The 14,595-nt window shown below is 44.9% G+C and overlaps 1 protein-coding gene across 2 annotated transcripts; it reads right to left on the bottom strand.

The window, feature by feature from the left end:
- Positions 1–288: 288 nt before the first annotated feature.
- Positions 289–13,477, bottom strand: LOC122492677 (interferon-induced protein with tetratricopeptide repeats 5-like). 2 transcript variants are annotated; one of them, XM_043596171.1, is made up of 2 exons: positions 13,152–13,477; positions 289–3,273 (listed from the first exon to the last, which is right to left on the bottom strand). In XM_043596171.1, exons 1-2 carry the CDS (start codon positions 13,472–13,474, stop codon positions 1,833–1,835), a joined length of 1,764 nt encoding a protein of 587 aa, XP_043452106.1. In that variant the 5' UTR covers positions 13,475–13,477; the 3' UTR covers positions 289–1,832. The 2 variants fall into 2 exon arrangements, with proteins under 2 accessions (XP_043452106.1, XP_043452107.1); XM_043596172.1 differs by lacking the exon at positions 13,152–13,477 and adding an exon at positions 12,032–13,141.
- Positions 13,478–14,595: the final 1,118 nt, after the last annotated feature.

Raw genomic sequence — 14,595 nt, 5'->3', positions numbered from 1 at the left:
CTAATATTTAAATACAGATACTTACTGTTATTTTGATATCATAATTGTATTTCATTGCATGTGGAGTCCCTACTTGGGAACATAAGCTTGATTACAACATTATTCCCAGTGAGAGAAAATGACTTGCTGCAAAATATTTGATGCAAAGTGTGACAAATGCTTCTTCTCACAGGTTAGGACTTCAGTCCTGAATTTCTGAAATACCTGAGTAAAGATCCTTCCCTTCCCTGTTCCTCCTTCCTGAATAAACATATGAAATGAGCAAAATAAACACAGCAGAGACTTAAGTAAAACAGACATTTAAAAAAATTTAATTCGCGAAATACACTGCAGTATGGATGCGTGTCTGAATATGCATAGAAAAATATCTGGAAGGATACATATTAAATTGTTAACAGGTTACCATGGGGGTGTGGAACTGGGTTAGAGTGAGGGAAGTGCTCTTACTTGTAAGTTCATATGCTTCTGTTTATTTGAAATTTTACAGTGAGAATTCACCACTTTTACAATAATCAAACCCATCAAAACCATAACAGAAAATTTAATTAAAAAAATAAAAATAGTAACAAGTAGAAATAACACACAAATTCACGGCAGTCTTAAGGCAGTGGCAGTATGGAGAATCAAATCGCACGGCACGCCTTTCCACTAACACTGGTGGTAGATACAATTGTGTATGATAATCAAAGAAACAACATAAAAGAAGCCACTTTCAGTAGCATCCCATTGTAAAAAGCATCCCTGGGGTCAGAGTCCTTGAGTAGTAGACCCTTCGAGGTGGATATTCAAACGGAAAGCAGGGCTTAACTACTCCTGCACGATCTACAGGAAAACATGTCAATCTGAAAACTTCAGGCAAAAGAAAGAGCCACACAGAAGTAACTTTGGAATGCTTGAACAGTTAACCACAGGCTGGAAACTGGGGGAACAAGAACCACCCAGCCCAGACCCAAAACTTAATCACCAAAACTTGGCAATCTATGGATGTAGAAAGGGGATATCTAGTGCATCCATTTAATTATCATTTCTCCCACAATTCCTCAATCTGCGCAACGATTTTAACCTGAAACTTCTGCAATTTTAGTTGGAATGAAGTTAATTCCATTTAGATAAGGTTTACTTTCCAGTTGAAAGACCGGAGAAACTCGAGACTAAGCATTTTCCATTGTTCACTTTTTTCCTCACAACTATTTCTAATTGCGTAATGAACATTTTGGAATTCTGTATTTAAAGAAATCTTTTTTCCCCTGTTCTAGTTTTTTTCTCCTTTCATTGAGGTCATCACAGACAGCAGACTTTTTACTGTTAAGAACTTTTTCTTTCAACAAAAAGGATTCTTTAAGTGACTAGCGGGCTCATGGTTCAATACCTTCCTCAGAGTCGGAACTGGATAGGATCCATCTTTGGCAAGCTACACAGTTAAGAGCTTAACTAATAGAATTTTCCATTTTGCCGAAAGTCCGTTCTTGACCTAGGGGTCAAAGGCTTACGGCAAGATTATGCTTGTTGCATAAGTGAGCAATATGTGAAATTTGACAAAAAATTTATCAGAAAATTATTATAAATAGCAGAGATCGAGGTGTAAAGTCATAATGGCCCTCCCATTTTTGAAAGGTAACAACATCTGGAATGTTTTTGTTGCCAAATGGATTACACTATTTTCATTAGGAAAAAAACAGTGAAAGATTCATATTTAGCATGATGCCTGCTACACAGTAAACATTCAATAAAAATCTCGGCTCCACAATTTACAATAGATTAAAACAATGAACAAGAATACTTGAACCCACAATGAGGAGAAAATCTTCAAAGTAATTTCCTAGAGTGTGTATTTAAATACAAAGTCTGAGCTCACAGAGAGCAGCAAGGGACTCTGCATTTTCTGGGTCTATCCCCTGGGCCCGAGCATAGAACTCAGCAGCTTGCCTCTTTTCTCCCTCCAGCTTGTAAACAAACCCCAGGGCACATAAACTCTGCACATCTGAAGCGTCGTGACTAAGTCTCTTGACAGCCAATTTCTTCAGAGCACTTGTTAGTTTGGTCCGGAGGAGTGACCGGTCTCTAAGCTTCAAGGCCTCTACATAATGGTGGATGGCAGTACTTTCTGATTTACAGTGAAATTCCTGAAAGCGGCCATAGTAATAGTGGATCTGATGTCTGTGATCATCAGTTATGTTCTCCAGGTGAAGGGCTTTCTGGAAAACGTCTTCGGCCTTGCTATACTGGCCTCCCTCGGCGTACATGTTGGCCAGGTCCGTGTAGGCAAACGCAAACGTGGAGTCTCGTTCCACAGCTGCTTTGAAATGAGAGAGAGCCATCGCAATAAGCCTGTCGACTCTCAGTTTATCCTCCCCTTTAGGCCTGTTGCACGTGTCCTTCTTGATCTGGATCATTTGTGCCCTATAGCAGAGTCCCATCTGGTGATGCAGGAACGAGGACGTGGGCGTCGCCTTCAAGCCCTTTTTCAAAAGTCCAAGAGCTTCGTCCCAGGACTTTTTTCTCCTGTAGAATTTGGCTGCATAACGAAGGACGTAAGGTTGGGAAGCTATCTGGTCCAGGATTTCTTCAATGTGCCTTTCCCCTTCAGCTTCTGCATGTACATCTTGAAGCTTCAGCGCCAGTAAAACCTTCATGTAGGCGTTATCTGGGTTCAGGGTGACAGCCTTCCTCAGCGGGCCCAGAGACAAGCTCCTTGCAGGCCCTCCTCTGTTACCGTCATCCAGCCGATACACCGTGATGGCGTAGCCAATGCTGAATTCTGGATTGTCAGGTTCCGCTTCCAGAGCCTTCTCAAAAGCCGCTTTAGCCTTCTGGTAATACTTTCCTCCAAATTTCAAGAATGCCCACCCTTTTTCACATTCAATCTCAGGACTCTCCAACTTGTAGTCAGAAGGACTGGACCGTTTCTTGCAGACGGCCCCTATCTTGTCTAAATGCCTCTGTGCCTCCTTAAGCTGGTCCATGTGATAGTACACCCAGGCATAGTTTCCCCAAGTGACCAGACGCCGTATTTCTTCTTTGTCCGGGTGTTCTCTCCAGGTTATGTCTTCTGCTTGTTCCAAGCACGCCAGGGCATCTTCATTTTGCCCTTTTAGGTGTTTCACATAGGCCAATAGGTTGTAAAGAGTGAGTCTGGATTCTGTGGTGAGAAACTCAAGCTGCTGCCCGATTGTATTTTCCACATCAAACAGAATGTCTTCCTTAAGTAAATTCCATGTAAAGTGACATTCCAACTCTAACAGAATGGCCTTCAGGGGGTCCTTAGGCATTTCACTGTCAAAGATAAAGTCGTTTTTAAATTTTTGAAGAACTGAATCATTGTTTAAACCTCTAACACTGTTCTCTGCTTAGCAACCAAACCAGTCTTCTACTGGAATTTATAGTTGAAGCACTGGGCCCCTGTAACTTTATATTGGTTTCCTCTGGGTCCAGTTACATTCTAGAAATATTTCATTAAATTCTCATTGCAAAGCCAGTTCTGAAAGACAGCAGGGTTTTCTGCATCACAGGGTATCAGTTTCCTTTTGGCAGTCACTAGCCCCCAGGTACCACCTATTTTTTTTTTTTAACGTTTTATTTATTTTTGGGACAGAGAGAGACAGAGCATGAACGGGGGAGGGGCAGAGAGAGAGGGAGACACAGAATCGGAAGCAGGCTCCAGGCTCCGAGCCATCAGCCCAGAGCCTGACGCGGGGCTCGAACTCACAGACCGCGAGATCGTGACCTGGCTGAAGTCGGACGCTCAACCGACTGCGCCACCCAGGCGCCCCTATTTTTTTTTTTTAACTTTATTTTTGAGAGAGAGCAAGAGCCAGGGAGGGGCAGAGAGAGGGGGGAGAGAGAATCCCTAGCAGGCTCCGCGCTGTTAGTGCAGAGCCCAACGCAGGGCTCAAACTCATGACCTGAGCTGAAATCAAGAGTCGGATGTGTAACCAACTAAGCCACCCACACGTCAGTACTGGGCATATTTTTACAGAGAGGAATTTATGATTATGATTATTATTTTTTAAATGTTTATTTTTGAGAGAGAGAGAGAGAGAGAGAGCATAAGAGGGGGAGGGACAGAGAGACAGAGACAGAGACAGAAACAGACAGAGGATCTGAAGCAGGCTCTGCCCTGACAGCAGTGAGCCTGACTTGGGGCCCAAACTCACACATCATGAGATCATGACTAAGCTGAAGTAGGACACTCAACCAACTGAGCTACTCAGGCGCCCCTAGAGAGACAAATTTAGGGAGGCCTGGGTGGCTCAGTCGGTTAAGCATCTGACTTTGGCTCAGGTCATGATCTTGTGGTTCACAAATTTGAGCCCTGTGTTGGGCTCTGTGCTGACAGCCCAGAGCCTGGAGCCTGCTTCAAATTATGTGTCTCCCTCTTCTCTCTGCCCCTCCCCTGCTCGTGTTCTGTCTCTGTCTCAAAATCAATCAATCAATCAGAGAGGAATTTAAATGTTTTGTCTAACAGCCTTGAAAATTAAAAATAATAGATCTATAAACAGTAACGAATATAAAAATTCCATTTCTGCATTATGAGTTGGAAGGGAGAGAAGAATATGTGAGAAATAAGAAAAAGAAGTTCACTGGAGGAGACACAGAAGCCATCTCAATGTATCATTTTTGAGGAGGAAGGAAGAAAGTGAGGGAGAGCGGGGTGGGGTGGGGTGGGAAACCCCAGGGAGAGAAAGGCCCAGAAACAGACAGGAACAGGTATACCAAGAGATGAGGCAAGCATGATTTGAGATAGATAACAAGGAGAGCAGCAGAGAGTTCCAGAAAGATGGGGAGGGGCGCCTGGGTGGCTCAGTCGGTTGAGCCTCCGACTTTGGCTCAGGTCATGATCTCACAGCTTGTGAGTTCAAGCCCAGCGTCGGGCTCTGTGCCGACAGCTCGGAGCCTGGAGCCTGCTTCAGATTCTGTGTCTCCCTCTCTCTTTGCCCCTAACCCACTCACATTCTGTCTCTCCCTCAAAAATAAATAAACATAAAAAAAATTTCTTTTTTTAAAAAGAAAGATCGGGAAAGGACAAAAGGAGGGTGGGTAATGTGTAGGTTTTGCTGTCAAATCCCACAACCTTCTGGCCTCTCGAGTTGTGGGCAACAATAAAGGCTAAGACCTATTATTAAGTCATCAGCTCCCTCAATATTCACTTCATAAATATTTGCTGAGCTCCCTTCGTACAACGCACAGTGTAACTCTGCAGAGCCCATTGGAACATGATCTCAGAAACTAGGAAGAGGAAGAGGAAAGGAAGGGCTAGGAAATACTTATTCATTAGGGACAGCCTTCTCTGTGCGAGATCTCGTAAATAACCCTGGGGATGTAACCCTGAGCGAGACACAGCTCTGCTCATGGAGAGCTTATGTTATAAGTCACTGGTCAGTTACAGCTTAGCATTCCAACCAAGGTCTGTGAAAGTGACCCAGGAAGTGCACACAGTCCAGTGCTGTGGACATCTGTGGCTCTGGCTTGGTGAGGATCCCTTCTCTTGGTTTTCCTTTCTAGAACATGCTCTCCCTCTACTCTCAGTCCCTGTGATTTGAGATGGGCCATCCACCATTCACTCCAATCTGGGAAGGCACAAGATATTCCAGCCGTTCCCTGGTCCCAGTGATTCACTCAGAGGTAGTCCAATTAAAATATAATTTTGCTGAGGGGCGCCTAGGTAGCTTAGTCTGTTAAGCATCTGACTTCAGGTCATGATCTCACAGTTGGTGAGGTCGAGCCCCACGTTGGGCTCTGTGCTGACAGCTCGGAGCCTGGACCCTGCTTTGGATTCTGCGTCTCCCTGTCTCTCTGCCCCTCGCCAGCTGGTGTTCCCTTTCTCTCTCAATAATAGATAAATAAACTTAAATATATAATATTATATGTAATTAATATTAATACAATGTAATATATAAAATATATAAAATAAAAAAGTATTAATCAGGATAATTAATATATGCAACGTGTAATTATAATTAATATAATTAATTGTAATACTTATATATGATTAATATATAATTTAAATATATATTAATATATATTAGTTCATATATATATTTTAATATATATATAATTTTACTGAAACTAGGTCTCTTCCTTCTGAAAAGTGTAAGCTGGTAGAATATAAGCTTGGAGCTGCTAGTGGCTATCTTTCCAGACTTAGGGACAGCCTCCCTGAGAAGGGATCTAACACAGCAGAAAGCAGAGCTCAGACAGGAGGAAGGACAGAAGGCTTATGCCAGTGACTAAAGAGTCTTGCCTGGATCACCCTGTCTACGCCTGAACTTCTGTTTGCTTGAAGACATAGCTCTCTCTCCTTTGTTGAAGCTGGTTCGAATTAGGTTTCTACTGTCTACAACTGATGAAATCCTGAGTAATATTCCTAGTTTTCCTTGTTTGTTTTGCTGATAGTGGTGGTGAGACAGTCAAGAAAGACATTCTACATCTACTACTGGCCATAATTAAGAAATTTGCAGAAAAAAAAATTCCTTAAATCTTCTCTCAAACAGAGAAGTTCCCTGCTTACATGTGTGTATTTCTGTTTCTGTTGCACACGGGATCCCCACCCTCTTGTATGTAAAATATAAACCTATTTGTGTAAATGTTTATGGGAACTACAGTAATATTTCCATCAAAACATTTGTTGACCACCTAATGTCACACAGGCCAGGCAGTATCCTAGTTGTATCCTAGATATAGTAGTGAGCGAGTAAGTTAGAAAAAGGCCCTTTCCTCATGGCAATTTCATTCTGGAAGAAGAGGGAACAAAAGAAGTTGAAAGAAAAGAAACATGGAAACAAATCAATATGGAAACAAATGGAAAGCATAATTCCAGATAGTGATAAGTGTTAAAAAGAAAAAAATAATCAGAGTAACGGTATTAAGAGGTGGTGGTTGGAGGCGGGGGGAGGTACTTTAGTTATGATTGTGAAGAAATAGCCCTTGTAAAAAGGGGCAATTGAAATAATCAGATCCCAACAGTGGAACAGAGGCAGTCATAGAAGATCTGAGGGCAGAATGGTCTAAGCCACTGCTTCTCTACCAGGGTGCTTTTGCTCCCCGGAGACATTTAGTAATGTCTGGAGACAATCTGGTTGTCACACTGGGTGGGTCAAGACCAGGGATGCTGCTAACTATCCTGCAGTGCACGGGTAGGTCCCAGTCACCGTGAATTATCCAGCCCAAAATGTCAATCATGCTGAGGTTGAGAAACCCTGGTTGGGGCTGAGGGACCAGCAAGTGCAAAGGTCCTGATGTGGGAACAGACTTGGAGTGTTCAGGGGACAGAAGGAAGAAGGGTTAAGTGGAAGGTGAGGCATGGCAGTAGCAGGAACAGAAGGTGCAGGCTTGCAGTCCATGACAAGGAATATTAATTTTACAATAATTCTAATGGGAAGCCATTACAGGGAGATTTTTAAGTAGGGAAATGATAATGTTTGATACAGGCCTAAAAGATGTCCCTCTGGCGGCACCTGGTGGCGGACGCTGTTGAGCGTCCAACTCTTGATCTCAGCTGAGGTCTTGATCTCAGGGTTGTGAGTTCAGGCCCTGTGTTGGGCTGTTGGGCTCTGCACTGGGCATGGAGCCTACTAAAAAACAAGATAAAACAAAAAACAAAACAATAAATTTATATTATATATATTATATATATATGTAATATATATATATATATATATATATATATATATATATATATATCACAGCATCATTTACGTTAGCCAAATTATTGAAGCAGCCCAAGTGTCCATTGATAGATGAATGGATAAAGAAGATGTGGATACATATACAATGGAATATTACTCATCCATAAAAAAAGGATGCAATCTTGCCATTTGCAACAACATGGGTGGACCTAGAGAGTATAATGCTAAGTAAAATAAGTCAGAGACAGACAAATACCATACGATTTCACTCATATGTGGAATTTAAGAAACAAATGAACAAAAAAAAGACTCTTTTTTAAAATGTTTATTTGAGAGAGACAGAGAGAGCAATGCATGCACGAGTGGGGGAAGGGGAAAGAGAGAAGGAGACAGAGAATCTCAAGCAGGCTCCCCAGTCAGCATGAAGCCTGATGTGGGCCTCAATCCCATGACCGCGAGATCATGATCTAAGGCAATATCAAGCATTGGACACTCAACTGACTAAGCCACCCAGGTGCCCCCCAAAACCAGACTCTTAAATACAGAGAACAAACTGGTGGTTGCCAGAGGGGAGGTAGGTGAGGGGATGGGTGAAGTAGATTTAAAAAAAGGGAAAAGGAAAAAAAATCCATGATATTATGGAAGCCTAAGGAAGAAATATTTATTTCAGGAAGGAGAGATGGATGTTCGATATGTACAATGACTCTAAGAAGTTGAGTGATTGAGGACAGAGAAGAGATCACTGGGCTGGAGCAAAGCTGTGGGGGACCCTGATGAGCATTTTACTAAAAAGGTAGGGATGAAAACATTACTAGTTGGGCAGGGGTGGGGTGGACAATGGGAGGTGGAATAGTGGATACGGGCAACAGAGGTCACTCCTTTCAAGGAATTTTACTATTAAGGGAATAGACAAATAGAGCTACATCCGGAGGGGGGTTGGCGGAACTGTCAAAAACATTTTTAATCATGAAATTTTTAATGACTTAATGATATGCCCGTGGGGATGATCCAGTATCAAGGGAGAAAATGACGCTTGTAGGAGAGAGGTGGGGATAACTGTGAGAAAGATGGAACGTGAAGCAGAAGTGAAGCTATACAATGTTAATACACCTTTATCTCCAGACTCAGACTCCTAACCGCGGTCGCCATGCCTTTCTTCATCTGTCCTGTGTCTACTTCTATAGCCTCATTTTGTACAATCTCCTCTCCTTCATTGCCCTCCAGTCATACTGGCCTTTAAAAAAGTTTCTTTCCTCTGCCAGGTCTGTATCCTCAGGGCATTTGCACCTGCTTTTTACACCCTCAGTCTCTGAACTCTTCCTAAGAGAGGTCTAGGGATTACTCACTCTCATGATTCTGGTCTTGGCTCAAATGTGAGGTCTTCCAAGAGGGGTATCTCTGACCACTCTAACTAACACTGCACCCCTGCCTTGCCAGTCACCCTACAGTATAGTATTTTCTCATTTTCCTGTCCTGCATAGCAGGAGAAGAGTGCTTTGAATCAAATAAGAGACTGAGGCTTTACAGTGAATCGACCAAGTCTTCAGGAATTGTGAAGGGGCTGCCTTAATTAGCCAAAAGTGACAGAAGAGTTCGAGAACTGGATTAGTGGCACATCGAGTAGTAGTAATTGGCCAGATAAAACCATTTCATATTTACAACCAAATATACTATTCCATGAACAGTTTTCCAACTTTTATAGAAACTAAATTTAATCCTTAGTGACTTAATATTATCTTCAGTACACATTTAAGTTAATCTGCAATTAATTTCAATTTTATATATTTTTTTATGTTTATTCTCACTTTCCGTGTATATACATACACACCAGTATACCGGTCCCACACTTTAGTGACTATAGGTCCTAGCCAGAGCTTGCCCACAGAAATTCTTGCCATGATGGAAATGTTCTTATCCATGCTCTGCAATATGAGGGACACTGGCCACAAGTGACCATGATCACTTGAAATGTGGCTAGGATGCCTGAGGAACTGGATTTTAAATTTCGTTTACTTTTAATTAATTTAAATAACTGTATATGACCAGCGGCTCCTGTGTGAGACAGGACACTGGAGACACTGGGCCTGTTGGACTTCAATGGAATAAAAGAGCTCCCACACACCAGGTTAGAGCTCTCCTTTAACTTAAAATTCTCTGCCATTTTATTCAAGGTGAAGAACTAAATTAGATGGCAAATAAAGATGGATTTGAAAAAAACAACCTTATACACACGAGCTGGGCTCATTGCAGATTTGGCTCAATGGTGTAAATGTTACACTATTTATAATAGACTGTCTGAAATCAGAGGAGAACTCCACAAACAAGGAAACCTGAAGTTGCCATGCATCACTAGCTTACTGCACGCCAGGCAGCGCGCCAGGCACTTACAAATTACGTTTAATTTTTATGCCATTTTATTATTTTCACAATTTTGTGGATGAGGAGTAGGGGACAGAGTTTATATTACATGTCCGAGGTTACTCAGCTCTAACGTGGCTGAGCTCAGAATCAAACCTAGCTCTGCCTGACTCAAAGCGCAATAGTGTTAAACTACCTCTTTTTACCATAAAAATTGGAGGTGGTTTTTTTTTTTTTAGAATAGTTTGCTTTATTTTTTATTTATTTAAAAAAAATTTTTTTTAACGTTTAATTATTTTTGAGACAGAGAGAGACAGAGCATGAATGGGGGAGGGTCAGAGAGAGAGGGAGACACAGAATCTGAAACAGGCTCCAGGCTCTGAGCTGTCAGCACAGAGCCCGACGTGGGGCTCGAACTCACAGACTGAGAGATCATGACCTGAGCCGAAGTCGGACGCTTAACCGACTGAGCCACCCAGGCGCTCCAGAATAGTTTGCTTTAAAATATAGGATACATGCAATGTATTTAAAATTCACCTTGGGGCACCTGGGTGGCTCGGTCAGTTGGGTGGCCGACTTGGGCTCAGGTCATAATCTCGCAGTTGGTGAGTTCGAGCCTGGCGTGGGGCTCTGTGCTGTCAGCTCAGAGCCTGGAGCCTGCTTCGGATTCTGTATCTCCTCTCTCTCTGCCCCTCCCCCACTTGTGTTCTGTTTCTCTCTGTCTGTCTCTCTCAAAAAATAAATCAACATAAAAAAAAAAGAAGTTCAGTTGGCATCTCAAATACACACATGCAATACAGAAACCTGGGCGCCTTGATCCTGTACCTCCTGTCTTCCCCATCTTGTTTGGCACCTCTTAGTTCCACAGGCCAAATAACCTAGGAGTAATCTTTGATCCCTCTATTCCTCCTCTCCCAACCCCTCATCCATTCCAGTACGAAGTTCTGTTAATTCTGTCACATCTCAAATCCATCCACTTCTCTCCACTTCCACTGCTGTTTTCCTCCTCTGAACCACAATCACCTTTCCTTTGAGCTGGGGCAAAAATCTGGTCTCCCTGCTTCCTTCTGGTCTTGATTCCCCAATACAGCCCTACTATATTTTTGAAAATGTAAACTGGATCATGTAAGTCTCCCACTTACAATCTCCCAATGGCTACCCAACACCCTTAGTATTAATCCAGCCCTTGCCAGGTCCTACAAGTCCCTAAAGGACCTGGCCTTGCCTACCCATCCGACCTTTTCCCTCCTACTGACATTTTAGACATTTTGACTTTTCTTCCTATCTCAAACACATCAAGTTCAAGGACTTTTATACCTGTTGTTTTTACTCGGGATGCTCTGCTTCTAAATCTTTGCATGCCTAGCTCTTTCCTGTAACTCAGCTCAAATATTCCCTACCCCAGAGGGTGCCTGAGGCAGAACCATCTAAAATAGACCCCTCTGTTCCAGGTCACTCTCTTAGCCCATTACACTTATTTTCCTTACAGCTCTGTTCACTTTCTGAATTATATTATTTACTCATTTATCGTATGTATATTTCCCCCATTTAAATAAAAGCCCTATGAAAATAGGGACCTTGTTTTGATCTTACTTTTTGCACCTCTGTGTCCCAGCATTTAGTTATTATTCCAGGCAGATAATGGAAGCTCACTAAGTATTTGTTGAATGAATGACAGTGTAGTGACATACTAGCAGCTTCTGACGTGTCCAGCCCAGAGGTTGGGCTTAGCATCAGAAGCACCTGGATACCTGATGAGGAGTTCCTGATAGTCCCTCCCTTCCTGCTGATGGCTCCAAACTACCTCCCACCCCCCACTTCAATTCTCCCCACCCCACTTGTCTTTGTGTCTTGGCATGCACTCTGTCTGGCTCTGTGTTTGGATTTTGAATACAGGGTTTGGGCTGTCTTTTACGGTCCTGACTGGGAAACCTGGTATGATCATCCCTCGGTAGTTAGTTGTTCCTTTCTCTGGTGCAACGTCACCAAAATTTTGGGCAAGACCTCCCCTTAACAGCCTGTCCAGACTCATGGCGATCTGGGCTTACCAGGCCCCTGCCGGTGGGCAGAGTGAAATGCACATCCGCTTCTGCTCCAGAGGTTTACACACCGGCCCAGCCCAAGGAGGCTGAGGAGACCGCATCGGCAATAGGAATGTGGCCGTGACAGTGACATCTCAAAGGGACGTTCACTCAGCCACTGAAGTGCTTCGCTCAGACTCGGTGGAATTTATACACAACTGGATACCATGATAAGTTTTACTTTTAAACCCAGTCTACTTAACCTTTAAACTTTGTCTCTGGGAAGCTGGCAGAGAGAGGCTCTTGTGTCTGAAGAGGCGACATTTATCTTTAGGCAATTTTGAGTTTTAGCCAGGAAGGAGCAGTCTTTCGTTGTCCCCAGTGGGGTCCGCTCCTGTTCCACATACAGTGCACCCCCTTTTCCTTCTTGTTTGTTCTGGCACCCCCCACCCCGAACTCCCTCTCTTCTTAAACTTGTTGGAAGTGGGGCGCTTATTCAATTTCCTCTTCTACTTCACGTAATAGTAATCAACATTTGCAAAACTCTTCATGCTAAGCAATGAACTCTTTCCGCGGTCCTAAGATTGGGTGCCATTAAGTTTTACGAATAAGAAACGGACTCCGAGTTTACAAAATGTTCTGGGCATCCAACGAGGAGGTGTTCAGAGTCACGACTTCGAACAAGGTTTTAGCCTCCCGTCCCTCAACTCATTTAAATGCGGAGGTTCACCGATGGGGCGCAGGGCAGGCTGCGGAAGCCTGGGGATCCAAAGCGGGTGAGAAGCACCCTGCCCCGCGCGTCAGCTGGTAAAGGAGACAGCCTCAGGCATCCGCGCAAAACAGCCGACTGGGCGGACCAGCAGGAGTCGTGGCTCCCGGGAAGGGAAGAACTCAGACCCCGAGGTCAGAAAGGCACCGGGGCAGAAGCAGCAGACCCGGTGACGAGTCGCGTCCGCCGGCTCCCCTCCCCGTCCCGGGACTGGGGCTGCCCTTCCCTCGGCGGGGACCGGGCTCGCGGGGGCAACCTAAACCCGACGCCCGTGCGGGGCGCCGGGGGCTCGGCCCCTGGAAGGGCCCCGGCGCTGCGCGGGCCACGGAGTCCAAGGCCTACGCGGAGTTTGGGAGCAGAAGCGGAGAAAACCCTCACCTCGTGGTGGTTGCGGACCGTCCCGGCAGGCGGCAGTCCCCTCGGGCTTTCTGCTCTAGAAGTGGAGCCCCGGCTGCGGAGCGCGCGCTCCAGGGCGCCGGCAGGCGCGGGAGTGCGGGCGGGAGGGCGCGGAGTGCGCGGGGGCGCGGGCGTGCGGTCGGGGGAGCGCAAAGTGCGCGGGTGCGTGTGCGCGTGCAGGCGGGAGGGCGCGGAGTGCGCGCGGACGGGAGCGCGGAAGTGCCGGCGGCGCGGGAGTGCGCTTCCCTCCGGGCGTCAGCTGCGCGCTCTCTGAGGCTACGAGTTGGCTTCTGTAAAGGCGGCATGCGAACGGGAATTGGAACGTAGATGGTGTCTCAGCTTCCCGACCCGGCGGAATCCAGCTCCAAGAAACGGAAACTTCTGCAAGAGCTGAGTGGGGCCGGAGAGAGGTTTGCGAGGCTCCGGGCGGTTCGGTGTGGTATTTGCAGCAGGGCCTCTGGCTTTGGTCTGGGCTCTCGCCTGCCTTGCCGAGTCCTCGTGTCCCCCCCCCCCCCCCCTTTTTAAATAAAGTGACAGGAGATTGCTCCGCGTTATTTCTGTTGCAAGGGTGGCAGCGATGCTCTTTTCGTCTTTCTGCATCCTAAGCGGAAAGAAGTCTCTGCTTCTCGTCTTGATTCAACAAACAACACAGGTGCACTGTAGTGCACCTGTTATTCCCATTGGGTAAAGTTAGAGAAACGTGGGAGCCAAAATGCATACACATTTTAAAATATGATAGCTATTGCTTAATAACTTTGCGGAGAGATTTATACACCCCTCCCTGGAGTTGTAGGACAGTGCTTGCCTTCTGTGCCCTTGCCAACCGTGCTTCGCCTAACAACTTCTAATAAAGATCAGGGTGGTATCGGGAATCTGAGCCGAAAATGCCAAATACCCACACACTAAAATTTTTGTCCCCCTGTGACTTCAGTCATTCTTTCGTGGATTCAGTGAACTGCATTGAACAACTGCTAAGAGGCAGACGTTGTGCAAGACACAGGCAATGCAGCAATGAAAAAAACAGACAAAGGATCTACCTTCGCGTACTTCATTCCTAGTGTGGGAGATAAAGATAATAAAGAACAAATAAAGTATTGTGTGTGAGATGGTGCTATGGAGAAAAAGCATGGAGAGGGTTACAGTGCAGGGCGTTTCACCGTTACAAATATGGTGGGGAAGAAAGATTTCACTGGGTTAGTGACATTTGAGTAAAGATCTGAAGGAGGTGAAGGAGAGAGTGGTTATGGGGCCAGGGAAGAATGGTTCAGGCAGGGGAAGCAGTAGGTACAAACCCCAGGGAGGTGGGAACATATTTGCCATGAATGGATGGTGTGGCTGGAGCAGTAAGGGTAGGGGGGAGGTCTTAAGAAATGAGATCAGAGGAAGAATGGCATGGGCCTGAAGGCTACTGTAATGTTTAACTTAA

This window comes from Prionailurus bengalensis, chromosome D2 (genome assembly GCF_016509475.1).
Source record: "Prionailurus bengalensis isolate Pbe53 chromosome D2, Fcat_Pben_1.1_paternal_pri, whole genome shotgun sequence".
Classification (NCBI taxonomy): Eukaryota; Metazoa; Chordata; class Mammalia; order Carnivora; family Felidae; genus Prionailurus; species Prionailurus bengalensis.
This window is presented reverse-complemented; position numbering and strand designations above follow the sequence as displayed.

Coding starts and splice junctions, on each gene's coding strand:
- LOC122492677 (XM_043596171.1), bottom strand. CDS start 13,474: ATGCCGCCTTTACAGAAGCCAACTCGTAGCCTCAGAGAGCGCGCAGCT. Junction 3,274..13,151: donor CGGTCCGCAACCACCACGAG/GTGAGGGTTTTC, acceptor TATCTTTGACAG/TGAAATGCCTAAGGACCCCC.